The 12,760-nt window shown below is 40.2% G+C and overlaps 1 protein-coding gene across 4 annotated transcripts in view; it reads left to right on the top strand.

Moving 5' to 3' along the window:
* dennd5a (DENN/MADD domain containing 5A) overlaps positions 1-12,653 on the top strand; it is a 58,261-nt gene extending 45,608 nt beyond the window's left edge. For 3 of the 4 annotated variants that reach the window (XM_039610487.1, XM_039610475.1, XM_039610480.1), the window contains 13 exons: positions 313-444; positions 711-863; positions 969-1,056; positions 1,147-1,234; positions 3,928-4,056; positions 4,564-4,685; positions 4,772-4,917; positions 7,883-8,001; positions 8,092-8,273; positions 8,516-8,598; positions 9,340-9,463; positions 9,786-9,954; positions 11,148-11,331. In XM_039610487.1, coding sequence (XP_039466421.1) covers positions 313-444; positions 711-863; positions 969-1,056; positions 1,147-1,234; positions 3,928-4,056; positions 4,564-4,685; positions 4,772-4,917; positions 7,883-8,001; positions 8,092-8,273; positions 8,516-8,598; positions 9,340-9,463; positions 9,786-9,954; positions 11,148-11,331 — 1,719 coding nt within the window. Of the gene's footprint in view, positions 1-312; positions 445-710; positions 864-968; positions 1,057-1,146; positions 1,235-3,927; positions 4,057-4,563; positions 4,686-4,771; positions 4,918-7,882; positions 8,002-8,091; positions 8,274-8,515; positions 8,599-9,339; positions 9,464-9,785; positions 9,955-11,147 lie in introns of all 4 variants that reach the window. The other variant, XM_039610471.1, reaches the window with a different exon arrangement.
* The last annotated feature ends 107 nt before the right edge of the window (positions 12,654-12,760 follow it).

Raw genomic sequence — 12,760 nt, 5'->3', positions numbered from 1 at the left:
TTTCCTCCCTCTGCTTTCCTCACGTACAGCAGCTGAGCTTTGTTTGAATATCAGTGTTACTTTTGTCTTTTTAGGAGGTGGAACTGATAAACAGTGACGTAATTAAAACGCAGCTTCATTTTATCCATTTTCTCCAAAATTGTAACTTGTCTTGATCCTTGTAGTTTAAACTGTAGGACGAGCTTCGATTTAATATTCCTAGACAGAGTGACACCAGCTCTGTGGTTAGACACAGAGCTGTTTGTTTTAGATGTAGTGACATGAGCACACGTTATTGTACTCGCTAACTAAATCCTCTCTGTCTTTCATCAGAAATACATCCAGGAAGCCAGAAACTTGGGCACAACCATCAGACAGCCTAAACTGTCCAACCTGTCACCGTCTGTCATCGCTCAGACTAACTGGAAATTTGTTGAAGGATTGCTGAAGGAGTGCAGGAACAAGGTTTGCCTATCATCAGTTTTTGGTTCCACAGATTAAAACTCATCATGTATAAAACTCAGTTATGATTGAAGTTTGGGGTGAAGCTCTCTTTGGCTACTTTAACACTCTTTAAATACTGTTAATGCAGTGTTATTTAGAGTTATGACCAATTTTCAGAACATTAAAAAAAACAAAGTAAACCATTTTCTACCTACACGAATCGTCTGTTTTTAAGCTATTTTTTTTGGCTGCTCAGAAACAAATATTAGGTTCTTGTCTCTCTGCAGACCAAACGTATGCTGGTAGAGAAGATGGGGCGCGAGGCTGTGGAGTTAGGCCACGGAGAGGTCAGCATCACCGGTGTTGAGGAAAACACCCTGATTGCGAGTCTCTGTGACCTGCTGGAGAGGATCTGGAGCCACGGCCTGCAGGTTAAACAGGTCAGGAAAGAAAAAGAAATTACTGCAGTCAGCATGCACGTTTTAACATACAGTGCTCTCGGGGGAAGTTTAGCACTAATGCCTGTTTTCTTTCTTTCTTTTAAGGGTAAATCTGCATTGTGGTCCCACCTGCTGCACTACCAGGACAGCAAAGAGAAGAAAAATGCAACTCCAGGTAGTTTAGGGCCTCCAGGTAAGAACAAAAATCATTTCAGCTGATGATTACAGTCATTTAACAAACCGATGGCTTCTGCTTCAGTGACGCTTCTTTCTTTTACTCCAGGGTTCATTCATGACACCGAGAGACGCAAATCTGACGGTGGTGGATCGGTTATGCCTCCCCTGAAAATCTCCCTGATCCAGGACATGAGGTGAGGCATCTGCAGAAATGTGCACCTCAGCGAAGGAATAAAAGAGGAATAAAGTCATTTCATACTCAAAGTACTCAAAGGTGTTCTGGAAATGGGCACCTTCAGACCAATGTATTTTGGGCTGATACTGCCCCCCTGTGGTAGACCATTGAACACAATATTGTTATTATATCCCTATCATAATAATCTGGGCTGATCCTGTGTATCCTCGTGGGTCCAAAATTCCAATATCCTGAAATAAGACACACATAAAACCTGCGGATTTCAGTGTGGGTTACATTATTACATAGTCTCTCCAAACAAAATACTATAAAACCAGCAGTATTTGCAGGAATACCATTAGTTTAATATAGTAGCTTCTATATTTAGAGAAGGATTTTCTTATGACTTTTACAATATAAACAAAAGCATGATGTATTTCTGCTTAAGTGCTGTGATGTTATTTTTCTAATCGGAATTTATTTATTTTTTAATTCCTACCACTGCACTGAACATCCAGATCCACCTCTGCTATGCATATTATAACTGTATGTTTTAGTAAATAATAGTAATAACAAAATAAAGATAATTTGTAAGCTGTTAGAAAAATCCAGGATTGCAAAGGTCGAGCAAAAGGCAGTACAGAAAATATCAAAGGACAAAATTAAATAAAATAACCTATAAATATGCATCCCACATAATTATACAGTTCATATATACATGTGTAGACTCTCATATTAAAAACAAAAAAGGTATAAAGGTGAGTATTTTTGAGTATTTTGTCCATAGTAGTTGTGTTATACAAAAAGCAGTTCGTTGAGCCCCATGAGATATGCCACTGCATAGATGGAGAGAGGACACGACATACAGAAAAACCCTCACATGATCACCATCCCGGACCCTCAGGCCAGTCTTGTTGCCCCAATTTGATCAAAATGTTGTCATCCGGTCTATTATTTTTAAAAACCAAGAGTTTTAACATCATCGACAGCTCTATATCTACATGCTTCAACATGCAGTTGAAGCAACATGCAGCTGTCGTCATGTTTACCCACCATAACTAGCCAGGGTTGAGGAGTCTGGGGTTGCGTTGTTTGAAGACAACACAGCGTAAGTGTGTGTGTGTAACAGCGTGTTACTTCCAGCCTAATTACCAGACCCCCCGCCAGTCTGAGTGGAAAGGAGAGGAGGGGTCAACTTGGGGCACAAACACGCAGCTTGACTCTGCACTGGTGGACAGACCATCCTCCGCATTCACGTAAACATCTAACGGCACAGTCATAGACACGGTGGCAAAGAGGCAACCACCATCATAATACTTCATTTAATCCCAACAGGGAGTTAATCTCACATTTTAAAGCTTCGCGCGTGTTACATTGCGTTAATAATAACATTTCATGTAGTAGGTGTTTCCCACTGTTGCTATGGCGATAACGAGCACAGAAAACTGGGTTACTTGACGTGATTGGGCGTGGAGGGTGGAGACAGGGAGGGGAATGGAAGGTGGAGAAGAAGCGCGTATGGCACAGGTGGAGTGGAAGGAAATGTGTCTGGACGTCAGCGACGCGATAGTGGCTCGGAGCGATGGCGCGAGACAGCCACGGCGGAAACATCACACAGGGCGAACAGAGACAGACTTCGGTCTGTGTGTAACAGCATCAGTTACAGTTTTATTTACACAGAGCCAGGTCACAGCATCTCAGGACACTTTGTATTTAATTATCTTTCAGACTGGGACAGGAAATGCTGAAATTGTAGCAAATTTTATTTTTTTAGTTAATTAATACAGCCTTTTCATTTGTCAGTTTCTTACAATGTTGATAGTTTAATATTCTTTTAGGGTGTTTGTTAAGCACAAAATTCAAAATATTCACAGGCTGAAGCTTTTTAAATGTCAACTTTTGTTGATTTTTGCTTCTTTCTTTGAGTTGAATTGTTGAATCTGAATCTCTTTAAGAAGATTCTGCATATAAATCTGCAACAACTACGTGAGTGTGAGCTTTGGTCCTCAGCCGGATATAAATATCTCTTATCCGGAGAATATTTAGCTACACCAGGAGCCTGGAAACATTTGTCCATTGCCCCCAGACGGTAAATCGTCAGGCGATGGCAGCTGGGTTTCCAGATTGGTGGAAAGTTTACACAGTTAAATTTAGACAACACACTTGTGTATTCACCTGTATAAATCCATTCATATCACCTTGGTTGTTCCACTGAGAGAAAACAAGATGTATTCATGTCAGATATCAGACTTTTAGTTCTTCTTCACTCTTTATGTGCTTACACACCACTCTGCATTTAATCATTAGTTATTATTCATCTCTGGCTCTCTTCGTCCCCTCACTCCAAACCTGTCACGGCAGATGGCTGCCCCTCCCTGTGCCTGGTTCTGCTGGAGGTTTTTTCCTCCAGCAGGGAGTTCTTTCTTCCCACTGTTATCAAAGTGCTTGCTCATTGGGACTGTTTGATGGTTGGGGCTTTCTCTGTATTATTGTAAGGTGTTTATCTTACAATATAAAGCACCTTGAGGAGACTGTGGTTGTGATTTGGTTCTATATGAATAAAAGTGACTGGAATTGTTGATATTATGTTGAAGTATTGTCCATCCTTGCACTTCTGTGACACTGCAGGAATCTGATTTTTCCATGTCTGATAACTAGCATCAGTTCTTCCTCCCTCTAATCTCTAAATCTGTTGTTATTTTTTATTTGCAGGCACATTCAGAACATAAGCGAGATTAAGACAGATGTGGGCAAGGCCCGAGCCTGGGTTCGCCTCTCTATGGAGAAGAAGCTCCTTTCCCGACACCTGAAGCAGCTGCTTTCAGATCACGAGCTTACAAAGTGAGCAAAAGGACACAAACAACAGAGTTTATATGTCGTTCCCTTTATCACAGGGTCACTCTTTGTCAGAACAACTGCAATAAGTCACGCTGATGCAGATTAAAGATCTTTGGATTTGTTTTTCGTCCTGCTGTGTGTGCTCATCTTCTTTCTTTGTTTTATGAAGCAATGTCTGTGTCATATGAAATGAAGATGTGATCTAACCATTTATAATACATTAAGTCTCTTGAAATTTCAGAGCATCATGCTATAGTTCCTCTGTACATAAATAATTCAGTTTTCTTCATAATTGATATCTGAGTACTAAAGTGGGTCAGGGGATTTCTGTCTGGCTTTTATTGACCTGGTATTTATTTCACCTAATGCTAAACAGTGTGCACTTTGTCATCCATTCACCCTAAAAATGATCATGTCTTGTGCTTCTTGTATATACCGGGGCACTATTATCTTTTAATTGTAATCATAGCAGAAATAATTCCATTTCTGTAACAATCTTCTTCTTTTTAGGAAGCTATACAAGCGCTACGCCTTCCTGCGCTGTGACGATGAGAAGGAGCAATTTCTTTACCACCTCCTGTCCTTTAATGCTGTGGATTACTTCTGCTTCACCAACGTCTTCACAACCATCAGTGAGCCTGACCCTATACTCCATGAACAATCAGCTTTTATGGATTTCAGTTCATTGTGTAACCTTTGTTTTCCCTCTGTCTCCCAGTGATCCCCTACCACGTGGTGGTTGTTCCGAGTAAGAAGTTGGGTGGCTCCATGTTCACAGCCAACCCTTGGGTGTGCGTTTCCGGTGAGCTGGCGGAGACCGGAGTCCTGCAGGTCCCCAGAAATACTCTGGAGATTACTTTTGAGGTTGGTATTAATTCTCATATAAAGGATAATTCCACTGCATTACAACTGGGGTCTTAATTGGATAATATAGTAAGTAAATTTGCAAAAAAGTAAGTGCTGCAATTAGGAAGCAAAGCAGCACAGATAGAAAGAAATACAACTCTGTTACTAACCAGATTATCTAAATCAATGGTTATCAAATTTGGACCCCAGGGACTTGATATCTGCTGATATCTGCAAACAATAGCTGAAGCGTCCACAAAGTAATCCACTTATAATATAATAAAACAGTGGTCTGTCATTAAAAAGTGCATGTATACAAATGTGAACCGTTTGCACTAATAAAATAGTTATTGCTCTCTCTCGTAGAAGCTCATCATCTGTCATAAATAACTCATCAAATGTCATTTCTCCCAAACTGTTCTAAGTGCTGTGTAGCCCGGGTAATTGGCAGCAAGCAGAGACAAATGTTTGAGGCATCATGTGACTCAAAGGCAAACCAGCTATATCTGGATTACAATGATGAGTCCCTAGAAACTCTCCCTGATGAAAGACCCCTGGGCAAACAAACTCTGAGACTTCTGATTTAAATTGCTTACTCTAGGAATAATGTCCAGTTTCACAGCACTTCATGCTAAAATTAATCAGTTGTGCTGCTGGATGAGTTGCACAGGTAACAATTTGACTGTCGTCATTGTTTTCTCTGCCACGCTGTTTTGGTGAAATGCTGTTTTGTTTCAAACGTTTCTCCTCAAACTGTGCAAAGAAGCCAGAGATGTAAACACAGAGTTGTTCAGCTTCACTTCAATAAAGATAGACACAGGAAATATTTCATACCTCGTGTAATAACTCTTCACATGCAACATGTTTTTCTAGCAAAGAATTATCTGCTCTCTCATCTCGTTAGCTAGATTTCAACCCTGCACTGTGTACTACACTTTACACTCTGTGTATACTCAGTCACTTTAATGCCAACAGACATTTGCTGTGCTTGTTTTTAATCTATTTAGCAAGCGATTTTTATTCTGATTTATTTTTCTTTATTTATATTTTTAAGCTTATTTACTTTATTGTACTATATTCAGCTTTTTTATTTAGAATTTTACTTCTTAACCTCCTGTATTGTAGTCACACCTTGCTAGTACTAGTTGGACGCACTTTTGTCTGTATGACTGTCTTAAATCTTCATGGCATAAATTCAACAAGGTGCTAAAAACATTCCTCAGAGATTTTGAGATTTTATTGACATGATAGCATCACACGGTTACTGCGGATTAGTCAGCTGCACATCCCTGATGTGAATCTCTCGTTCCACCACACCCCATATTGGATTGAGATCTGGTGACTGTGGAGGCCGTTTGAGTAGTCAGTTTAAGTGCGTTTAAACAATACAGTGGTCCCTCGTTTATCGCGGGAGTTACGTTCTAAAAATAGCCCGCGATAGGTGAAATCCGCAGAGTGGCCAGCTTAATTTTTTTTCAATTATTATAGATGTTTTAAGGCTGTAAAACCCCTCACTACACACTTTGTACACTTTTCTTAGACAGGCATGAACATTTTCACACTTTTTTCTCCTGTTTAAACACTCTCAAAGTTATACCTTGGTAGAAAAATAAGTCCAGTGTTATAGAATGAAACAAAAGATCAAACCCTGTTTTCAGGTCCAGAACATGGGAACAGCTGCGAGAGAATTCAACATTAATGAATCAGTGGTGCGGAAGTAGCCTTATAATCCGCTGTGCTTTATGGTCCAAAAAATACGGCAACTTCTACCTTCCTTTAGCATGTCCAGAAGTCCAACTTTTTGTGCGATGGTTAGCATCTTCCTCTGCCTTTTGCGTGCTACCGCAGGCACCTTTGACGGTGCAAACGTTTCATTGACATTGTTGTGTTTGTTGGGGAGAACGCTTACAAACATACAGTACAGCACTTCAGAGTAACACTGCTAGCAATCGAAGATTTATGTAAATTTGACAAGCTGAACGCATTCTGTACTGTACAAAAGACATGGCACGGAAGAAATTGATTGACAATGAGCTGTAAAAAAAAATAAAAAAGCATGCAAAATTGCACAAAAAAATAAATAAAAAAATTGCCAAACGGCGAGGCCGCGAAAGGTGAACAGCGTTATAGTGAGGGATCACTGTACACACTTGGTATCGGGGTCAAGGTATCCTGAGAAAATGTCCTTCTAACTATTATACCACCGCCAGCAGCCTGAACCATTGATACAAGTTTGGATGGATCCATGCTTTCATGTTGCTCATGTCGAATTCTGACTCTACCATTTGAATATTGCAGCAAAAGACTCGTCAGCAACATTTTTCCATTCTTTTGTTGTCTTCTGCTGCTGTAGCCCATCTGCTTCACAGTTCGACATGTTGTACGTCCAGAAATGCTCGTCTGCATACCTTTGTTGTAAAAATATTACTATATGATTTATTAATTCTTCCTTCTCACCTCAAATCCGTCCAGCCATTCTCCTCTGACCTCTGGGGTCAACAAGGCTTTTTTCACCCACAGAACTGGTGCTCACTCAGTAGTCTCTCTTTTTCAGACCTTTCTCTAAACCTTCGGTTGTTTAAGAACAACTTATCTAGTAGATCAGTTTCTGATATGCTGAGACCAGCTGAAGTCTCTTAAATCATCTTTTTTGCCAATTCTAATGCTCAGTTTTAACTTTAGCAGGTCATCTTGACCATGTTTACATGCAGTAAAGCATTGAGTTGCTGTGATACTTGGATATTTGCATTAACAAGAAGTTCTATAGGTGTCGCTAACAAAGTGTGTATCATTGAGTTATTTTGGTTTATTTAAAGTGTTTTGATATATATTCTATTTAATGTTCTGGCTTCTCTAACACAGGAATTTCAGGTCTTCTGGAAAAAAGACTGTATCTTAGAAACTGTAGTCTAAATGTGATTTTTTTTTTTTTTTCTTTTCTTTGTTTGGGTGTTTGACATTAATGTGGGTCCTTCTGTCTCAGTGCCAGAACCTGGGCAAACTCACCACAGTGCAGATGGGTCACGATAACACAGGGCTCTATGCGAAGTGGCTGGTGGAGTGTGTTGTGGTCCGGAACGAGATCACGGGGCACACTTACAAGTAAGCATTACCTCCTGGTGGAAAAATGAACCCGATACCGATTTGTCTAGTTGGTTGTCAAAAAATCGACTCGGCGTGCTCATCTCGCAGGTTTCCGTGCGGCCGCTGGTTGGGGAAGGGGGTGGACGACGGCAGCCTGGAGAGGATCCTGGTGGGAGAGCTGATGACCCCCAGCTCGGAGAACGATGAACGGATGTGCCGCACACCCCCCATGCAGCAGTCCCCGGGAATGATGAGGAGATTTGTTACCATCTCGCCAAACAGCAAACCAAGTGAGTTTGTAGAGCTTTTTATTCTGCAAACAACAAAAAACCCTTTGATGTGGGATTTAGCTGTTCCTCACCTGCTAATGATTAAAATCTTGCCTTAAAAAAAAAAAAAAAACTACCCAAAAACGCCTGAACTAGAAAACACAACGACAAATTGTTTTAAACCTGGATTGGGAGTTACCTTCACGTGTCTGCTTGTGTTGTCTCGGAGTATCTTTGTTTAACTTTTTCTTTCCTTCATCCAGAGCTAAACACAGGTCAGATCCAGGAGGGAGTGGGAGAGGCCATCAATGGGATTGTAAAGCACTTCCACAAGCCAGAGAAGGAGGTGAGAGACGGCAGTCTAGACAGGCCCAAACGTGTACTTCTATTATTCATCACAAATGGAAAAAAAGCAGCCGTCTGCTCCGGTGGCCCCAGCCCCCCTCAGTAACTGCTCTGCCTGTGTTATAGTTCAAATATAACAAAGAAGGATTTGTGCTGTTTTTTTAAATGATCTTATTTAGCTTGCTATTATTATTATTTTGACCTAGGGTGAGGTCTGTTAATGTTCCTCTTCTGGAGGAACTAAAATAGAACTTGAATGCTGATAATTATTATATAGTCGGGCAGGTGGAGAAGGAGAACTGCAATTGAAGATTTTTAAAGTGTGTTGTATCTTAGCTGCTGATTACAGCCTTTAAAAGTCATTCATTATAGTTTCAAAGGATTTTTCACTGGGAATTCCCCTTCACTTTTGCTCTACCTCCTTAACACACCAACAGAACAATAACATTGAAGTCTGCTTTGGATTCTCCCGTGTGTCCTTGTATACTGTGTGTATATGGCCTCTTAGTTTAATGATGTTTTAAATGTTTTGGAGTTCTCATTAATTTAAATATGACCACAGAGAAAGCTGTGGAGTAATGATCCTTTCCATTGTCTGTTCCTGCGAGATATTTGGAAGGTGATTTGGCATTTTAATGGGGTAGCTGATCCATTAAATTGGCATTTTCAGGAAAACAGTCGGCAATTTTGAGGCAACTTGACATGAGCTCTAAATGCATGCATGTATTTTTGCTCCCCACAGAGAGGCAGCCTGACCCTCCTCCTCTGTGGGGAGTACGGCCTCGTCTGGGCTCTGGAGCAAGTTTTCCAGCACGGTTTCAAATCACCGCGACTCTTTAAAAATGTCTTCATCTGGGACTTCTTGGGTAAGGGCTCAAGCTTGTACTTGCATCCTGCATAACTGAATGACAAACGGTAAAAAGCCTGTGTCCCAATAAAGAACATCAACCAACTGCAGTAATCTGCAAAGTATATTGTGGTGTACGAGTACTTTGGAAATGTCTGTTGATGTTGATCGATTGTTTCTCTATTGAAAAATGCTTTAATTTCAAAGAGGCCTCACATTTTTTGCTGTTAAAGCAGACCAATGTTTTGCATTTACCTTTCAGGCTTAGTATGTGTTTTAATTACTGTTAAAAACTGTTAACTGAGTGGTCTTCTTTGTTTTACAAAAAAAAAACCCCACAGAAAAGGCACAAGTTTACTTTGAAAGCGCTGAGCAGCGTGAGGTGACCCCGGATGAAAACTGGCAAACCAGAGTGCGCCACTTCTGCCGCTTCATGCGCGCCATCAACAATGCGCCAAGAAACATCGGCAAGGACGGGAAGTTCCAAATGCTCGTCTGTCTGGGCGCAAGGTAGGAAGGACCACCTATGCTGCTAATGTTTCATCTAAAAAGAGATAATACACATTAATTAATAAGAGTAATTGGGCCCATCGACATGTGACTGTGCCAAAATTAGAGAGGTTATGTTAGTTTGGCTTGTTAGCGTGTATAAGCGTTAAAAGAAAACATCCACACAAAAGATGAAAAAGTCCACAAACTAAATAAAAGACTCAATAAACATTGAGAACACTGTTAATATTGTTGTGGACAAAAAGGAAGTTGAGTGTTCAAAGTGGATGCAGTAAAACTTGGTGATGCTCGAGACATAAAACGGTCTTTCCTGCTGTTAAGTCTTTGAACACTGATACACTGCTCTGTCTGATCCTGTCTCAGTCTGCATGGACTGAAGTGAAAATGGTCTCTGCTTTGAGAATCCTCTAAGCTTCCTTCATTTGAATAGTTTTCTCTAGAGCTTCCTCTCTGTTAAGAGTTTATTATGTACGAGCTTTCAGTCCTCTGCAGATGTACAGCTGTGTTTTTACCCTTTTTCTATGATTCTGTGCTGTGACACTTAATCAGACTTGGAGCTGAAAGAAAATAATTCCCAACAAGTTTACAGTAGAATACAAAAACTAGGCTTATTTCAGCATCTCAAGTGAAAGGATTTACCAGACTTGTTTTTGGTTTGTTTTTTAAGGGGGAAGAAATTTTCTGTGACTTTACAAAACCTTTCTGTTTGAAAATTACAGGATGGTCTAATTACAGAATTTTTTCTTAAATTTTAAATATTTATTTCTTACACTTTAACCTCAAAGAGCCATGCTGACAGTTTTTCATTTGCTACAGCAGCATTTCATTATCATGTAGAAAAACTGGGACTAATTGATGTTTGAAAGTGTGGCACTGACAGAAAGTTTCACCTGCACAGAGCTCTTAAAATCAATGTGGGCTGTATGTGGCCCACAATGTAAAATGAGTGAGACATCCCTGGTTAAAGATGAGCATTTAAACAGTTTTTAAAATTGTTTCCTTAAGAAAATGTAAAAGAAAAAGATTAGTAGTAGTAGTATTGAATAATGAAAATGGCTCTTTGAGCCTTGGTAGAGGTTTAAGGCGTAGTGTAATGTAGTTTGCTTTTATTCCACCACAGCTTGTGATTGTTATTGGAAAACTGCATCACGTGTTAAGCTGCTCTGTTAACTCCACGTGTCATTTTTTGTCAGGGACCATTTGCTCCATCACTGGATCGCTCTGCTCGCAGATTGTCCGATTACTTCTCAGATGTATGAGGACACTGCACTGATTAAGGACCGCTCGCTGGTAAACTCTCTGATCAGAGTGCTGCAGACTCTGCAGGAGTTCAACATCACCCTGGAGGCTTCACTCGTCAAAGGTGTCGGCATCTAAAGCCAAACCAGTTTCCCACCCACTGGACTTGACCGGGAAGATCACTGGGGACCACTAAAAAGAATAACTGAACCTTTTGTATGCAGGAACAGACTTGAACAAAGGACACTTTCTGGCTTATATTAAAGCTACTGTTAACATTTGCCATATATTAAGTGCAATGAGCCTTTCCAGATATGTTGTTATTTTTATCCTTGACGATGTTGCCATTAGATGTTTAAAAATATGTTTTCTATTACGAACCATGATTTACACATTATTGACCTACTTGTGCTATAATGTTTTACTGAAAACTGAATATTTTCACCGTTATCGTGAACTGCTGGCGACGGCTATATTTAAGGGAAAGCGGGGGATCAAAACTGTTAATATATTTTCAGAGGGAAAAAAAAAACAGTATTATTTTGTTAAATCGGTCAAGTTGCTTGCTCTGTTATCAACTCAGAGTTCAATGTCATAACGCAGAGCTTAGAGCAAATGATGTGGATGTATGCTTTGTGTGTGTATGACAGGGAAGTTTGTAGAGCGTTAGGTGATTCACCATGTGGGCTGTTATATTCGGGCCTTTCCCTGATGGAAGTACAAGTATGCAAAATCTTTCACAAGGAGCACCTTCAGCAGAGATGAAGATCCCTGTTGTCTGTGTATGTGGTTTTAAGCCTGTATTCAGCGATTAAGAAAAGTAACCCCAAAGTTCTCCGAGAGATGCTCGACCCTGCTTTCTGTGTGACCGGGATCACAACTACAACCTTCATGCTAACACCTCCAACCGGCCCCTTTCTCCTGCCATCATTATAGCTCTTACACTACATTTGCTGTCTTCTCCAAACATAAAAAACTGTGATTGTCTGAGTAGGCTTCCTGTGATGAGGGTGATCTCCTGCTTCCAATGTGAGGAGCAAAAAGGACTGCTTTTTTTCCCCCTGTCGTCTCCTGATTTTTATTTTTATTTTTCTTCCTTCTCATCATGTTTTCTTGCTATGCAATATCCACGAGAGAAATTAAACTCCCTGTAAACTCCATATCAGGGCGTCTTGAGATGGTCCCAGGCCCTCCTCCGTTATAGACATTTAACTTTACTGTGCAGAATAAGAGATTTGGTATGTGATGGACTTCTTACCTGTGCCAACAACGTCTGGAATGACTGTTGTGCCCATCTCTGTACGACCCCCACACACAAGCATCTTGGGAGATATATATTTTTGTTTTCCAATACAGTTGTACATTTATTGACATAGCGGTGTAATGTAGTGTTTACTAAGTGAGCAGCAGTGTACAGTGTAAAAATATATTAAGAATAAAGCATCTGTAATGCATTCAAATGGGTGATTTTGTTTTTCATTAACATATTTATATTATTTGCTCCAGGAGCTCTGCAGATATACAAGCTGCTAGAGAGAAACTTAAATATATGAACTTGGGCTTTAGA

The sequence above is a fragment of the Oreochromis aureus genome, linkage group 1, assembly GCF_013358895.1.
Source record: "Oreochromis aureus strain Israel breed Guangdong linkage group 1, ZZ_aureus, whole genome shotgun sequence".
In the NCBI taxonomy this organism is placed as follows: Eukaryota; Metazoa; Chordata; class Actinopteri; order Cichliformes; family Cichlidae; genus Oreochromis; species Oreochromis aureus.
The sequence above is the reverse complement of the archived record's forward strand: the minus strand, read 5'-3'. Positions and strand labels throughout refer to the sequence as shown.